Source organism: Acomys minous (assembly GCF_964271855.1).
Source record: "Acomys minous genome assembly, chromosome: 2".
NCBI classification, from domain to species: domain Eukaryota; kingdom Metazoa; phylum Chordata; class Mammalia; order Rodentia; family Muridae; genus Acomys; species Acomys minous.
The window spans coordinates 134,020,985-134,038,218 of NC_140484.1; the positions used below are offsets into that span (position 1 = coordinate 134,020,985).

General features: G+C 48.4%; 1 protein-coding gene and 1 long non-coding RNA gene across 2 annotated transcripts in view; one reads left to right on the forward strand and one right to left on the reverse strand.

The window, feature by feature from the left end:
• CLPB (ClpB family mitochondrial disaggregase) overlaps nt 1-7,121 on the forward strand; it is a 130,755-nt gene extending 123,634 nt beyond the window's left edge. The window contains exons 12-16 of the mRNA XM_084769108.1: nt 4,876-5,032; nt 5,541-5,614; nt 5,757-5,876; nt 6,066-6,170; nt 6,766-7,121. Of these exons, the coding sequence (XP_084625234.1) occupies nt 4,876-5,032; nt 5,541-5,614; nt 5,757-5,876; nt 6,066-6,170; nt 6,766-7,014 (705 nt within the window). The 3' untranslated portion in view covers nt 7,015-7,121. The remainder of the gene's footprint in view (nt 1-4,875; nt 5,033-5,540; nt 5,615-5,756; nt 5,877-6,065; nt 6,171-6,765) is intronic.
• Nucleotides 7,122-9,238: 2,117 nt separating this feature from the next.
• On the reverse strand, nt 9,239-14,404 carry LOC311590318. Its single transcript, XR_014776828.1, has 2 exons — nt 10,371-14,404; nt 9,239-10,308 (listed from the first exon to the last, which is right to left on the reverse strand). It is a non-coding gene; the product is annotated as an uncharacterized lncRNA (long non-coding RNA).
• Between the last annotated feature and the right edge of the window lie 2,830 nt (nt 14,405-17,234).

Below are 17,234 nucleotides of genomic sequence, written 5' to 3' on the forward strand. Positions count from 1 at the left end.
CTTGAACCTGAGTGGTACGTCTCCTCAAGCAGAGGATAGCCTCAACTTGTTCTGGGGTCCTTTCTCTGAGAGAAGGTGAGAAGCAAGGGCTGAGTGGAAATGACCTTTTCTCTAAGAGCTGTACTACCTAGCACTGTGTGCCAGGTGGGCTCTGGCCCACTTCTGTCTTTGTCCTCTCCAGTTTTAGGGAAATGGGGATTGGCCCCCATGTCACGTGAGGCACAGGGAGAGACTCTCCTAGAGCAAATAACAATGCAGGCACCAAGTCACAGGTTCCAAATGTCTCCACCAGCTGCAACAGCCTTCCCACCAGACCCGATGTGTTTAGCCTTTTCCCCAGGTGTGCCACCATCTTCCCAGTTAGCTGGCCTGCAGAGAAAGAAAAGGCCAGTCCTCCAGAGCGCCCACGTTCAGTCCCACATGTATTCTGAGCCTCCTATTCTGTGCCTTTTGATATTTGGGTGCTCGGCTATGGACCACACCCACCCTTGCCCACTGAGCTACCTACGAAGCAGGTAGAAAGGGAGCGAGGCAGTAGTTGACGATTTTGCACCACACAACTTTCTAAGACATGAACGTGTATCAATTCATCCTGGCCTCAGAGTGACTAAGTTAAAGGTGGTTAAAGTGGGACATCAATCTGCAAGGAAGCATTCAAGGGATAACCCAGCTCAGAATGTGAGCTGGCAGCAGCCTATGTGGCCTCTGGCCTTCCCACACAGACTCATCTGGTGGCCTCCTTAGCCCAAAGAGAGCTAAGGCAGCTACTGACAACTGCCCACCTGGAACATGCTAATGACAGTCCACGAAAGCTAGTCTACCCCTTTCCTGCAGCTGAAGACCTTTTAGGAAGCTTATGCTAATTCCTTCCTGCAGCACACAGTGCAGCCTGCTAGTTTGTGGCGCTCTTGACCAAAGCCGCAGTCTGAGTGTACCCAGTCAGTCAGATTTAAGCACGCATGCCCATTGAAGATGGGCCCTAGACTGGTGCACTCCTGCCATTCCGCAAGCCTACCAAGCCAGAAAATGCTCTCTCTGTTGACCAACTGCAATTTTTTATTTCATCTGTTTCTTTGGTTTGTCTTTTGAGACAGGGTTTCTCTGTGTAACCCTGGCTGTCCTGGAACACTCTATGTAAATCAGGCTAGCTTCCAACTCAGAGACCCACCTGCCTCTACCTCCAGAGTACTGGGTTTAAAGGTGTGTACTCCATGTGTTTATGAGGCAAGCACAGAGGGCTGGAAGAAAAAAAACTGACCCGCCAAGACTCCAGGAGTCTTGAGCACTTCAGCAGTGCTGTCGTTCAGAAAGTGGGAGCAGAGTGGTCTAGAGGAGGGGGACAGAGGGGGGCGGAGCTCAGAGGCAGAGCACTTGTGTAGTACACACACAGACACTCTTACTTAAAGCAAGCAAAGGATATAGATTTATCCTACAGGGGATAGGAACATTTGAAAGCCTTTAAGCAACAGCGTCAGATTTTCTCTTTACAAAGACCCTGGAGGCAGGGCTGCAAAGGAAGGGCCTACCAGGAGGAGGCCCAGTGAGGAGACAGCCGAAGAATTCACCCGGAGCTGCAGCAGCCTAGTCTAAAGCAAGTCCATGGGATGCAGAGAACCAACCCTGGACATTTGCCTGTGAGGAGAAAGCTGCCCACCACCAGGCTAGCCTGAGCAATCAAGCGGCTGAGCCGTGACCTGAAGCCAGGACATCTCTAGGCCAAGCAGCTGATACAGATGGGAGGAAGATGACGCCTGGGTGACTGCGATTGCTCGCAGTGGTGCCTATGGACCAGCCCATAGGTACTGCAGAATTTAGGAATTCATGATTCCTTCCACACAGAGGCTAACAGAAGCTTCAGAAGGGATGTTACCTCTCAACCTAAGCAGGTTCTGTGGCACAGGAGCAGCGAGGGAGTCGCTATAGTGACAGGCAGTCACAGAGTGTAGCTCACGTGTTTATTCATGCAGCATTCATTGTGCGGGGCAGAAGAGGCACAGCCTGTGGTGGTACTGATGAGCTGCGTGAACAGGGCACCTGAGGAGTAACAAGGGTGGCAGTTTGGGGTGACAGAAGCCCCTGGACCCTGCAAGGCCTGTCCTCCCAAGTCTGCACAGAAAAAAAATCAAGAACTCTATGGCTGTCACCAAAGCACCATGAACACCAGGTTATCTCTAGGCCAGCGCTGAAGTCCCAGGACAAGCCTGGTCCCTTGGGCGCCACCACCTTCTCCTCTTCCCTTCAAAGGCTCATAAGGATTTTAACCTAAGTACTGGCACGGCAGACTGGCAGCTCCTTAGCCTAGGGAGAGATTTGCACCCCAGCCAAGATAGCTCACCAGGATAGTTTGGGACCCATCTTAGTTGCCAAGAAAACTGAGATGTGAGTGCTGAAAGTCACCCTTGGGTCAGTTTGTGCACTGCACCTGCTCCCCTGGAACCACCCTGAGGACCAGTTAGGAGCAGAGCTTTGGTCTCACAGTGAAGTTGCTGCTATGTCCAGGACAGCAACACTCAAACCCAGTCCTCAGGGATGAGCTCGAAAAGCCAGTGTGGAACACACAAAGTCCCGTGTGCACACACTTGGGTTGTGTACATGAGCACCCAGAGTTGGCCCCAAGTTCAAGCTGTTGTGCACCCCCTCTGCCTTCTGTTGTGTTAGGACTGGTAAGCAGGGCCAAGAGCAAAGAGCTATGGGTAGCAGCTCACGCTGAGTCTGCTTCCCTTTTCCCACCTGAAAGCAGGGGGTAGCAGGGTGACCATCTCCAAGGTGTGGAGTGCCATGTCCCTTTAGAGTTAATGCTTTCTTGGAAGCCTAGGCCAAACAAGCCTGGAAAGTTGCCTGGCGCTCAGGGTTCTTCCTTGTACATGGGCTTTAGAAGCAAAGACCAGCACTGATTCAGCCTGGTGCCATCAGGAAAGGGAAAAGAATGGTGACAGGTTTAGGCGGGGGCAGGAGCCCACCATGGTTCAGGATCTGTCCCTGTGGCCGTGTTCCCTAGCTCTGACATGCCTCAGACAACCCCAGGCAGGGGCTGGCTCCCTCTCCCTCACACCTGTCTCTAATAAGGAGCAGAGGATCCAAACTAAGTTTGACCTAGAAGGAAAGCCAGTACAACGAGCACCCTTAGGGTGTTTGCCAGCCTGGTGCAGAGGGGAAGGCCGAGCTCTGGCGTCAATTTGTCTCTGTTGTCCTGTGTTCTAGCTGCAAGACTGAGCACCAGGCTAGCCTCTGAGCTTGAGTTCTGTGTGGTTGTAAGGATTCAAGCAGTCAGCAAGTTGAGTACTGGGCACCTAGGCCAGACCCTGAACAGCCTGGCCTCTACCCAGGGCAGCTCCATTCTGGCAGGTGGACAGAGTAAGCACTGAGGTGACAGACTAGTGCCCTGCCTGTGTGCACCCTTTCCACTCCATTGATTTCCTCCCAGGGAGGCCCTGCTCACAGCTGTCACAGCTGTCCATTGTTGGTGTACAGATGACCTTGGGGTTTGCTGCAGGCCCAGCGCTCTTCTCCCTTGACTGGTTACTTGCAGAACACAGTACTTTGGTTCTTCTGTTTCCTATTAGGAGAGATGGCTTCCTCAGTATGATTTCTGTAAAGAACTAAATATTCCAAGAAAACTTCCTAAAATGCTTACAGGAGGAACCTCACCATCCACCTCTCTTTGCCAGGATGGAGGATGGCTCCAAAGACAGATAAGCTGAGCTTGGGGCACACACCTGTAACCCCAGTACTAAGGAAGTGGAGGCAAGAGGATCAGTGTACAAAAAGTGTGAAGCTGGGCTGGCCTACATGAGACCCTGACTCAGAAAATAAATAAAAGGAATGGATAAATAAATAAAATAAATAAGCACACAATATAGAGAGACAGTGGCTCAGTGGTTGAGTACTTGTTCAGTTCTAGCAGCCATGTCATGTGGCTTAAAACCACCTGTAACTCCAACTCCAGAGGATCTACTGCCATCTGTTTACCTCTGCAGGCACCCACACATACATGGCATACACTAAATACCAATAAAAGACATAAGAGTCAGGCATGGTGGCCGATGGATCTCTGTGAATTAAAGGCCAGCCTGGTCTATAGAGCTAGTTTCAAGACAGCCAGGACTACACAAAGAAAAAGGAAGCTGGGCATGATGGTGCACACTTTTAATCCAAGCACTCAGGAGGCAGAGGCAGGTGGATCTCTGAGTTTGAGGCCAGCCTGGTCTACAAAGTGAATCCAGGACAGCCAGGGATACACAGAGAAACCCTGTCTCAAAACAAAATCAAAAACAAAACAAGAAAGGAAAAAAGAGCTGGGCATAGTGGCACACACCTTTAATCCCAGCACTTGGGAGGCAGAAACAGATGGATCTCTGTGAGTTCGAGGCCAGCCTGGTCTGTGTAGTTCCAGGACAGCCAAAGAGACATAAGAAATGAGAGCTGTCTAACTTTATCAGGAATCACTGGCCACAGGAGTAACAACTGTCTGACCGGCTGCCCAGCATGACTTCCTGACCTGCTTTCACCAGTGACCACTTCTGGTCCTCATGTCACCTACAGGGCGCCCTCCCCTGCACACCACAGCAGCCCAGGCTTCCTTCTGTAGACCCAGACAGGACACGGCTCAGAGGGTCCCAGCCCAGAGTAGGCCTCCAAAGGCAATGTGTTTGGTAGGGAATCAGACTGGCTGCTGGAAACCAAGGATGCTAGGTGCCCTGAGGTTCCAAAAGCAGGTGCACCTCACCTGGAGGCCTCAGTCAGTGAAGCCATTGTTGAGTCCCGTAGCCAGAGAGCTTAGAGTAGGAGGCAGCAGCATAGGGCTTTGGGGAACTCTCTGGTGGAGCCAGCCCAGCTACCAGCTTCCTAAATATTACCATCCCTCATCCTTACCAGGGCCGCCTGACGGATGGCAAGGGGAAGACCATTGACTGCAAAGACGCCATCTTCATCATGACTTCCAACGTGGCCAGTGATGAGATCGCCCAGCATGCATTGCAACTGAGACAGGAAGCTTTGGAGATGAGCCGAAATCGAATTGCTGAAAACCTTGGTATGATGTATGGCCTGGGCTTTCCAGGGAGGTGATCTGACCTAGGCATACCTGGGGACAGAAATGGAGTTGAGATCCTTGGAGCAGAAAGTAGGCATCACAGCAGAGAGTAGTGAGGACAAGAGAGAGTGTCCCTCCCTCAGTAAAGCCCGGCTCTACTGGTTTACAGGAGGGCTTCAGACATCAGCCCAGAAAGTATGGAAGTGGGCGATGGTCTCGGAGACCACCCTCAGGATGAGCTCTGGAGCCTCTTTGCCAAGTCAGAGCTCAGGTCTTCATCCCGGGTCTTCTCCTGTCTCAACTCTCACTTGAGTTTGTGGCTTGAAACATCTCTAAGACAAAGGGCCTCAGCGGTGTCAAGTTAGCCAAGATGCTCAGGACAGGCCCAGAGACCTTAGATGTGGCTTTCTGCACTCAGCAGCAAGGCCAGAACTCGTCCATGGAGCCAGCACAGCCCCCGCACCCCCTGAGTGCCATCGGTAAGTACCCCAATGCTCTGCCTCCACAGGGGATGTCCAGATTAATGACAAGATCACCATCTCAAAGAACTTTAAGGAGAATGTGATCCGCCCCATCCTGAAAGTGAGTTTCTTCTGGCCTCCTGTAGGAGCCTGGGGACAAAGGAATCACTCTAGAAATATGGAAGTCCCTATCTTCCCCATCAGCCCCAAAACTTCCCTGTCCACCATCACTGAGTGCCTCCACCCCTAACCTGGCTCTGCAGGCTCACTTCCGGAGAGATGAGTTTCTTGGACGGATCAATGAGATCGTCTACTTCCTCCCCTTCTGCCACTCGGAGCTCATCCAGCTGGTCAACAAGGAACTGAACTTCTGGGCCAAGAGAGTAAGAGAGAATTGACTGGCTATGGGTGGGATAAGATAGCTGGAATCCGAAGAACGGCCCCTGCCCTTAGAGGTGATATGGGGCCAGTGGTCCTGGGGCACAGTCTCTCAAGGCCCCCTCGGACCAATGTGCCTAGAGCTGGAAGGTATTGGGCCACATGCAGACAGGCCTTTTTCTGACCCACCTCAGGCCAAGCAGAGGCACAACATCACACTACTGTGGGACCGTGAGGTGGCAGACGTGTTGGTTGATGGCTACAACGTCCACTATGGCGCCCGCTCCATTAAGCATGAGGTGAGCACAGAAGGCTGAGACAAGCATGGTACCATTACACCTTCCTCCCTGGTGACCCCAGATTTAACTCTGAGGCTCAGTCAGTCTCCCTGTAGTTTAGCTGCTGGAATTATCCATACCAACAGCAAACAGAAGTCCCTTCAGAACTTTAAAAAAAAAAAAAAAGGATCAATTAAAACTAGTCTCTAGGCCGGGCGTGGTGGCGCTCGCCTTTAATCCCAGCACTGGGGAGGCTGAGGCAGGTGGATCACTTGTGAGTTCCAGGCCAGCTGGTCTACAAAGAGTCCAGGACAGCCAAGGCTAACACAGAGAGACCCTGTCTTTAAAAAAAAAAAAAAACCTAGTCTTTAAATGGGGTGAACAAGTATGAACCCTCATTAGAAGGACCTAGACTGAGCACCTGAAAAACTATCATCGTGGAGCCTTTAGCAGTAACCTGTGAGCTAGTTGCCATGACGTCCAATTTGCAACTGAGAACTGAGGCTCCAGGTCTCTGACTTGCCCAAGCAGTAAGTAATAGAGGTCAGCTCCAGGTTCACGACATGGGCCAGGTATAGGCCAAGGCAGTGATGGCCATGTCACTTTCCACCTGTAGGTAGAGCGTCGTGTGGTAAACCAGCTGGCAGCAGCCTATGAACAGGACCTGCTACCAGGGGGCTGCACCCTGCGTATCACCGTGGAGGACTCAGACAAGCACCTCCTCAAGAGTCCTGAGCTGCCCTCGCCCAAGGCTGAGAAGCGTCCACCCACGCTGCGTCTGGAGATCATTGATAAAGACAGCAAGACCCGCAAACTGGACATCCAGGCACCACTCCACCCAGAGAAGGTGTGCTACACGATCTAGCATCCACCTGCCTGTATGTGCCCTGAACATCTAATAAAGGCCCCTTGCTGTGTGGCATGGCAACCGACCTACCTTCCCCCCATGCCTCCCCAGGGCCTAGTGCTCTCTTCTGCCTTCTTGGTCATGAGGTTCATGATCTCCAAGGCAACGGCCAGGAAGGCCTGGTCTGCTCTTCAGCGTGGACTCCACTCCATGTAGTCACCAGAACATTAACATGTTGCCAAAACCTCAGAATAGATCTGGCTGAGGAGTGCCGCCTTTGCTTGTGCTATTGCAGCTCATCCCAGGATGTCCCCGTGGGAGTGGAGGACGGCAGGGTCCCCAAGCACGGTGGTGCTGTAGTTTATTCTCCTGCTGTCTCTTTCCCATGCCCTACAGCTCTGTCATGGCCGGCTCCTCCCCACCGTGGAATCAAGTCTTATGACTGAGCCAATGTAGGGCACCCATAGGTCCCACTGCTTCCTTTTCCTGCCTTCCTCTGGGATGGGACCATGATCCCAGGTGACCAAACTCAGCTCTAGGGGAGCCCGGGGCTCGTGCATTAGGTCGGCAATGCAGATAGTGGAAAGCTGTGTGGGAGCAAGGTTGGGGTCAGCCTCTACAAGTGGACATGGAGCGTGCCTGGCCCTGCCTCTTAACTGTTGTCCCAGCCCAATGAGTCTGGACTAAGCTGCTGATGACTCAGTGTGGCATGCCCATTACGGAAAGTAGGGCACAGTGTGTTTCAACCCAGTTGGGTAAGACACAGCAAGGCCCGGCAAGTCACTGTATCATCTGCAGAAGCCACTTGCAGTTGCCACTGTCACCTACAGGGTTTGAGTAGAACTCTCCTGTGTGTTAGCCTCTGTCAGGATGCTTAGACAGGGCAGAAGTCAGTGCCGTGGGTGTGTCTGTGACAGGACGGTCAAGCCAGGCCATGGTCACAGCTCTGGGTAACAGCATGTAGCCCCTTAGAGGCAGCCTGCTGCTCACTACCTCAATAATTGTATTCTCTTTTGGTTCTTTACTTTGAATGTTGTTTAGCCTTAGAGAAAATTTTTGGGGGGGGGGGCGCGTGGTGGTAAACTCTCTCATACCTCTAACTCAGCCTCTCCTCGTGTGCAGCATAAAACCATGGGCAGTAGACATTGCCACACTCTTGTCCCATCCGCAGGCATTTGGATTTCACCAGCTTCCTCTGGACATGCCACATTGCATTTAGCTTTCCATTTCCTTCCTTCTGTCTGCTTGAGGCAGTTTCTGTGTCTGTCCTTGCTCTTCTGAGATCATGGAGACTTTTTGAGGTTTGTTTGTTTGTTTGTTTGTTTGTTTTTCGAGACAGGGTCTCTCTGTGTGTCCTTGACTGTCCTGGACTCGCTTTGTAGACCAGGTTGGCCTCGAACTCACAGCAATCCGCCTGCCTCTACCTCCCAAGTGCTGGGATTAAAGGTGTGCATCACCACCACCCAGCTTGAGCCAGTTCTTTTGTAGACTACCCTCCAGCTTGGATCTGTCTAATGCTTTCACTGATGAGATTGGGGGGTCTGCGTTGGCAAGGCGACCGCAGAAGCCATTTGCCTGCTGCCTCCCGCACCTGCACTGGTAACTGCATCATGAGGCTAGAGTTGTCTGTATAGGGTTCTCTACTGTAAATTTTGAAGTTTCAGGCTAGGGTGTAGCTCAGTATTAGACCTTGGCTAACATACATGAGGGTCCAAGGTTGATTCCCAATGCCACAAAAAAAAAAAAGTGTGTAAATAAGTACAATTTTCCCCTGGAAATGAAACCAGGCAGACGTACTGGTGTCTGCCTGGACTCCCGCCAAGTGGAAGGCTGAGTAGGATTGGCACCAGTTTGAGGACACCTTGAGCAGTGCACTGAGTTCCAGACCAACCTAGACTACACACTGAGCCCTGTCTCCAAACGGAACGGTCAGGCAGGTCTACAGAGTGAGCTGCAGCAGCCAGGGCTGCATAGAGAAGCCCTGGCTCAGAGAAGGAAGGAAGCAGGTTAAAAAGCCTGTCATGGGGCTCACAGGTTAAGACATTTGCTGCGCGACCTGGTAACTTGAGTTCAATTCCTGGAATCCATATAAAGATTAAAAGAGAGAACCAACCTCAAAAAAGTTGTCCTCTGACCTCCACACCCATGCAGTGACATGAGTGCTACACACATACACACACACACACACACACACACACACACAGCAGTAATCATCAATGTTTAAAAGGAATGAGAGTGTTCCTGGGAAGATACTTGAAGCTGTTTAATTAAATGTCACGTGGTTAGAATTTTTCTTAGAGTAAGTGTCCATCTCAGATTAGACATTTTGCTGTTGTGTTTACCGTATTTATAAAGACTTTGTTGTTCCTTCTTCATCTGTATTTATTAATTGGTATTCTGTTTAAGGAAACCTTTTATTTCATTGGTTTATTCAATAATGTATGCTAATTTATTCTGATTGTAATGTAGTAGGAAGTGTGTTGCTCAGTGCAGCCCTGCTTGGCCATTGTTTCCCCCTTCGCGTTGTGGCAGCAGACACTGTTGTTCTGGGCTCACTCACAGTCTCCATCCACAGCTCCCATGGCTCCCGTTTCCTGTCACTGTATCAACTAATGCTTTCTTGATGCTGTAAGAGCAAGATCCGATACCATCGATGTTCAGTGGTGTCCAGGCCCTCCCAACAGATGGACCAGGAAGTAAATAGGTCTATTAACACACGTATACACACGCATGTCTGATTTTATCTCTCCATCCGTGTTGTGAAAAAAAACCTTGAGTTCAAACTGTTACTTATAGTATAATCTAATGCTATAACATGTGGCATCCTTTTGGTTTGTTTTGGTTTTGGTTTTTTGAGACAGGGTTTCTCTGTGTAGCCTTGGCTGTTTACTCTGTAGACCAGGCTGGCCTCGAACTCACAGGGATCTACCTGCCTCTGCCCTCCCGAGTGCTGGGATTAAAGGTGTAGTAGTGTACACTTATTTTAAAGAACTATTTGTATAAGTGTCTGTTCGTGCACCATTGTGTGCAGTGCCACTGGAGGCCAGAAGGCGGTGTGGGTACTGTGGAACCAGAGTTACAGACAGAACTGTGCCACCATGTAGCTGCTGGGATTTGAACCTGGGTCCTCTGAAAGATCAGCAAATGCTCTTAACCGCTGGGCCATCTTTAACACATGATGTGGCCTTCTTAAAATCTTCCTATTCCTTTTCTGCTGCTGCTTCTCCTGTTTCTTTTCCTTACTTTTCCTGTGTGGGTCTTAGAGCAGTGGTTCTCAACCTGTGGGTCACAACTCCTTAGAGGTCAAATAACCTTTTCATCGGGGTTGTGTAAGACCATCAGAAAACATAGATATTTGCATTATAATTTATAACAGCAGCAAAATGACAGTTAAGTAGCAATAAGCTAGGTATACTGGTACACACCTTTAATCCCAGCACTTGGGAAGTAGAGGCAGGCGGATCGCTGTGAGTTCAAGGCCAGTCTAGTCTACAAGGTGAGTCCAGGACAGGCAAGGCTACACAGAGAAACCCTATCTCAAAAAACCAAAACCAAAGCAAAACAATATTTATAGAGCTTGCCACAGTCCAGCATGTAACAGATGCTCCCGGCTATTTAGATGGAGAGGGGAGGCCCTGGGACAGGACAGTGCTGTTTACTTGCTCTGGATGTGTTACTTGTTAGGAACTTGCAGCCAGGATTGAGATCTGAGCAAACAGAACAAGGTGACAGCAGGCTTCTCGTGGAGGGTCCTGTCACATGGCTGCCGTGCAGAGAAAAGGCTGAGCAGGGTGTTCACAAACCTGTAAGCCTTGCACATGGGGGAGGGCCCTCTGGCACAAGGAGGCTGAGTTGAAAGTGTGGTGACTTCTTTTAGATTTAGGGTTATTCAGTGAGGAGGGAAAATGACTGTCCTAGGGACTGGGCTGACAGCGGCTGAGAGGGCTCAGAGTGCTCGCTGCTCCTGTAGAGGACCCAGGTGCTCGCTGCTCCTGTAGAGGACCCAGGTCTCAGCTCACAGCTGTCCAGGGATTCTGGTACCTCCTGGCCCCTGGGCTCCTGCATACATGATGCACATGAACTCACACACATACACAGTAAAATTTTTTTACATTTTTTTTTTCAAGACAGGGCTTTTCTGAGTAGCCTGGCTGTCCTGGACTCAATTTGTAGACCAGGCTGGCCTTGAACTCACAGTGTAAAATAAAAAAATTTAAAGACATATTAGAACCCCAGCTTTTCTTGAGGACATTTTTAAGAAGTAAGTAGAAAATGAGCAGTAAAAGCTGACATTTAGGAGAAAAAAAAAAAGATTTTTAAAAAATTACCCAGATGTAGTGAGCCACACTTATAATCCCAGAACTAAGGAGTCTGAGGCAGGCACATCCTTGGCAATTAGCTAAAAGTGTAAGCTAAATAGGTAAAGTTTGCTGAAGCTGCTGAGGGCAAAGAGAGCCAAGAAAAAGCCAAAAGTGGAAATGCAAGATAAGGAGTAAGGAATTACATGTATAATTATGAGAGGGGGGAATTGATTTTTAGAATTGCACTGCAACAAATTAGAAGACAGTAAATGCCAGTTTCCTAGAAAATGGTGACTTAAGATGTAGTTTGTGCCAGGCGGTGGTGGGGCATGCCTTTAATCCCAGCACTTGGGAGGCAGAGGCAGGTGGATCGCTGTGAGTTCTAGGCCAGCCTGGTCTATAAAGCAAGTCCAGGACAGTCAAGGCTACACAGAGAAACCCTGTCTCAAAAAACAAAAATAAAAAAAGACGTAGTTTGTGTTGTGGGTGAGAAAATAGTGCAGTCATAGAGCAGTTGCTTAACCTGTGTGAGACTCTGTCCAGTCACCAGCACCACAAAAAGATAAAAGTAAGAACTTTTTGGATTTGTTTGGTTTTTGGTGGCCATGGGCTTTTGTTTGTTAGTGTTTTTTTGTTGGTGTTTTGTTTTGTTTTGTGTTTGAGAATGCATCTTATTGTGTATACCTGGAAAGCCTTGAACTCATTCAGATCTGCCTCTGCCACCCCACTGCTGGGATTAAAGGAGTGCACCACCACGAACCACCAGAAAAAAGTACTTTCATTAAATTTGTGTGAGTGTGTGTTCATGTTGTGGCGAGGGGTATGTGTAGAGGTCAGGGGTCAGCCTCAGGTGCGTTCCTCAGTAGCGTTCACCTTGGGCTTTTTGTTAGTACATTGCATTTTATTAGTATTACTACATCTTGGGGTGGAGAATGTATGCATTGGCATGCATGCAAGCATGTGGAGGTGTTGCAGGCAGACACCTGCTGAACCATCCCATTGGCCCCTGGTGACACAGGGTTTCACTGGAGTGGAGGCTGAGCTAGCAACGCCCTTGCTGGTGCCGGGGTCACCAGCACGTATCCCCACATTGAGCTTTTCATGTAGGCACTCGGGGCTGAACTTCGGTCCCCATGCTCACGTAGCTTTTAAGTGGTCTCCCCACCCCTCTAATTAAGCTTTTGAGTTGAAAAGCATTTCAGTTAGTTTCAGCTTGACACAAACTGAAGTCACCCGGGGAAAAGAGGCCCTCCATTTGGCTGGTGGACAAGTCTCCGGGGAGTTTTTTTAACTGCAAATTTAGAGGGGTCCAGCCTTGTACGGGCAGCACCATGCCTGGGCATGTGGGCCCGGCTGTATGGTGAAGGTGGATGAGAGCCTAAGCAATGTCCCTCTGTGCACTTCGGCTCCTGCCTGGCTTCCCTCCCTCAGCGAAGGGCTAGACTCTAAAAGCCAAAGACACTCTTGACTCACCCAAGGCGCTTTCGGTGAGTATTGTATCATAACACAGGAAAGTAAGTGCAGTAATATAGAGTAAGTTGAAATATATCTACATATATGTGTGATATGTGTGTAGGTACACATATGTAGCCATCACTGCCCCTCTCCCCCAATTTTTAGTAGATGAGTGCTAAATGCTTTAGACCATGAGGGCAAGAATCTGGTTTAGTGGTACATTTCTATAATAATAGCACTTGGGAGATATCTATAGGAGGATCAGGAATGCAGAGACATCCTCAGCTACAAGTTCAAGGCCAGCCTGAGTTATATGAGTCTTTGTCTTTTCAAAAGGTGGTGGTGGGCACAGTGGTGGCTCATTCTTATAATATGGGAGGAGGCCGGAGGATCATCCCTGGGTAGTGACTGTGAGGCCAGCCTGACCCATAGGAGGAGACCCCGTGGAACAAATAAATAAAAGGCCCACATACACTCAGACTTGATAGAACATTGCAATGTCACCTCTGACTAGATGTGGAAATTCCAGGTAAGAGGTTGAACTGTGGACACTTGTCTGTCTCAGCTATGCAGCTGCACCCGGTGTCCGCAGTGCTGTGTTGATCTGCTCCACCAGGGGCAAACTAATCCTCTGTGGAAGCAGAATATTTGGTTCACCCTTCTTACAGTTAGGATTATTGAAGTCAATATCCTCATTTTTTAGAAAATTTAAAGACAGTTTGAGCTATTTCAGGAATCTTAGTTTGCCATGCATGCTTGAACACACTGGGGAGGAGACGCTGCAGTTGACATTTGGAAATGTGCAGGAAGTTATACAGCAGGAATTCTTTGTATTTTTGCAACTTTTCTCTAAGTTTAGAACTACTTCAAAATTAAGGTTTTTAAGTGAAAGAAAAAAGTCATCCGTGTATGCAGTTTTGAGTGGGATTTGATAAAACCCTGAGTTAAAGAATATGATAGACCACCAAAAAACTAACTGTTTTACTCATAAGTGCTGTCTCTAAAGACTGCAGTAAGACATTGCTTAGAAGGTTCCAGTGAAAGCAGGTTGGGGAGAACACCAAACGGGAACAAATTTTGGAAAGTAAATTCTCTTGTTCTGGTGTACAGTTATGTATTTAGAAAATCCAAAGGGCAGTTGTTTAAAAAAAAAAAAAACTTGTACCATTAAAGATATTTGGTGAGTGACTGAATAAAAGCTGAACTTACAAAAACAGTCTCTTTATTTTACCAGCGTATTAGTTATTTTTCTGTTGCTGTGATAAAATGCCATGACCTGAGAAGCTTACAGGAGAAGAAAAAAATTGGGGATTACAGTTCCAGAGGGGTGAGTCAGTCACCATCACTGCCACGAATGCGGGAAGGAGGCAGGTGTTGCCACTAAGGTAAGAGGTCACATCTTCAATCATAAAACAGTAAGCAGACTTGAATGTTAAGAGACTTTTGAATCTCAAACTCCGCCCCCAGTGATGCATTTCCTCCAAGGCCCCACCAAAGTGTTGCCTGCTGGGACCAAGTATTCAAGTTATCTAGAAGATAGGGCCATTTCATTCGGATAACCATGGCCAGTAACACATGATGAGAACAGAAAAGCATCCAAGTCTCAGTAACAGAAGCTGTCCCTAAAATCGTATAAGAGCAGGTCTACCTAACACCTTTTTTTTTTTTAGGGAGGGGTGGTTTTGTTTTTTAGGTTTTTGAGACGGTTTCAGGTTTGGCTGTCCTAGAACTAACTCTCTTTGTAGATCAGGCTGGCCTTGAACTCACAGAGATCCGCCTGCCTCTGCCTTCCAAGTGCTAAATTACAGTCGTGTGCCACCATGCCTGGGTTGTTTTTTGTGATGAGGTAGCCCTGTCTAGCCTTGAACTCACTTTGTAGTCCAGGATGTCCTCAAACTTGAAACAGCATGCTCCCAACCCAACCCTCCCTAGTCTGGGATTCTTTACACTGTATTTTTTTTAAGATGTATTTTTTTATTATGTGTATAGTATTCTGCCCAAATATATGCCTGCACACCAGAAGAGGGCACCAGATCTCATTATAGATGGTTGTGAGCTACCATGTGGTTGCTGGGAATTGAACTCAAGACCTTTGGAAGAACAGACAGTTCTCTTAACCTCTGAGCCATCTCTCCAGCCCTATATTTTTATTCTATGCATAGGAGTGTTTTGCCTGCATGTATGTATGTCTACCGCATACTCAAGACAGCTCAAGCAACTGAGGTTGCAGCAGATTGCTGCCTTCTGGGTGATGGGGATAGGCCATGGGCCCTCTGCAAGAGCAGTAAACACTTAATTTAGCCATTTCTTCAGCCCCAATTCTGGGATTTTAAGCATGTGCCACTGTGTCTAGTTGAGTAAAATCTTTAACATAACAGACTTAAAGATGCTCCAAGAAGCCCAGGACAGTGGTGCACGCCTGTGATCCCAGCACTCATGGAGGTAGAGGCAGGTGGATCTCTGTGAATTTGAGTCCAGCCTGGTCTACAAAGCAAGTCCAGGATAGCCAAGGCTACACACAGAAACCCTGTCTCAAAAGCCTAAAAAAAAAAGATGCTCAAAGAACCAAAAGAAAGCATGGAGTGGATAAAGTTTAACGCTGTGAACAAAGTGTAAGTAGCAGGACAGGAGGGTAACTCGGGTAATGTGCCTGCTTAGCATGAATAAGGCCCTGCATTTCACATACACACACACACACACACACACACACACACACACACACACACACCGCCGAATACATACCTGTAATCCCAGTACTCAAGAAACTGAAGCAGCAAGCGCCCAGTACATAAAAGAGTGTGAGCCGGGTGTGGTGGCGCACGCCTTTAATCCCAGCACTCGGGAGGCAGAGGCAGGCGGATCGCTGTGAGTTCGAGGCCAGCCTGGTCTACAAAGTGAGTCCAGGACAGCCAAGGCTAACACAGAAACCTTGTCTCGGGGGGAAAAAAAAAGTGTGGTGATGGATACCTGTGATCCTTGATCTCAGGAGGAGGAAGCTGGAGGACCAGGAGTTCAATGCCACCCTGAGCTACATTCAATCCTGTCTGGAAAGAAAGAGACAAAATAATGTCAGAAAACTCCACAGATTTGAGGAAAGACATGAATAGAAATGTCTGAAAAGTTCAATGAACACCTTTAATCCCAACAAGTAAGATAAACTAATTATAAACTAATCTTACTTTATGTCAACTTGAGACTGGAGTCACTTGAGGAGAAGGGACCCACTTGAGGTGTTGCTTCCATTTGACTGTGCTGTGGGGCATTTTCTTGTTTGATGATTGATGTGATGAGAGCGCTTGGCCCATTGTGGGCAGTGCTAGTCGTGGGAAGGTGGTCCTGGATTATAGGAGGAAGCCATAGGGAGCACGGCAGTAAGCAGCAACGCCCCAAGGTCTGTGCTTCACTTCCCGTCTCCAGCTGCCCCTGATGATGGACCATGGCCTGGGCCTCCAAGCAAACCCTTTCCTCCCAATTTGCTTTTTGATGATGCTTATATCACAGCAACAGAGATGCAAAAGAGGACAAGATGTTAGTCAAACTTCTGAAAGAATCTTGAAGGCAGCAAAGGAGAAGCAGGTCACATGTGTAAGAACCCAGTCACACTAGGGGCAGGTTTGTTTGTTTGTTTGTTTGTTTGTTTGTGGTCAGAAATTTAGGCAGGAGGCAGTGGCCTGGTAAGCCCAATGTTCTATAAACAAGGTGCTTGCTGCAAAGTTCCGTCCCTGAGATCTATGCACCATGGAAGGGGAGAACCAATTCCAGCAGTTGATCCCTGGGCCTACACATGCTAGCACCATAGAATGCATGTAACAAAGTTTTCTGTCTTTTTAAGTTTAAAAATAAAGAGCTGAGTGTGGTGGCACACTTTGAATTCCAGCACTCCGGAGGCCTGGTCTACAGAGCTAGTTCTACGCCAGGCAGGAATACACAGAGAAATTTTGTCTAACTAACAAAATGAAAGTCAGAAATGAAATCAGAGTATTTTTAGTATGAACAACTGGATAGCCTAAAAGGAATGGATAAATCCCTAGAAATTTAAAATCTGTCAAGATGGGGACTGGAGGCGGGGCTCAGCAGTTAAAAGCACTTGCTGTTCTTCCCGGGAGACCTGGACTGAGTTCCCAGCACCCCTGTGATAGCTCACAGTCATCTTTAACTCCAGTTCCAGGGGATCTGATGCCGCCTTCTGGCTTCTTGGGGCACCAGGCACCTGTGTGGTACTTAGACATACATTTAGGCGAAACACATAAAATAAAATAAAAATAATTGAAATCTGTCAAGATGAAATCCAGGGGGGTATAAACAGTCCTATCATGAATCTCTAAGTCTGTTTCCCATTACTATGTCAAAATCCCTGAGGCACTTATACAAAACATTTATTTGTCATAGTGTTGAAAGTTCAAAAACATGGCACAACAGTTCCGGTGAGAGTGGCAGGTGGTGGATGGAACATGCTAGAGAGAGTGCTGGCATCTGGGGAAA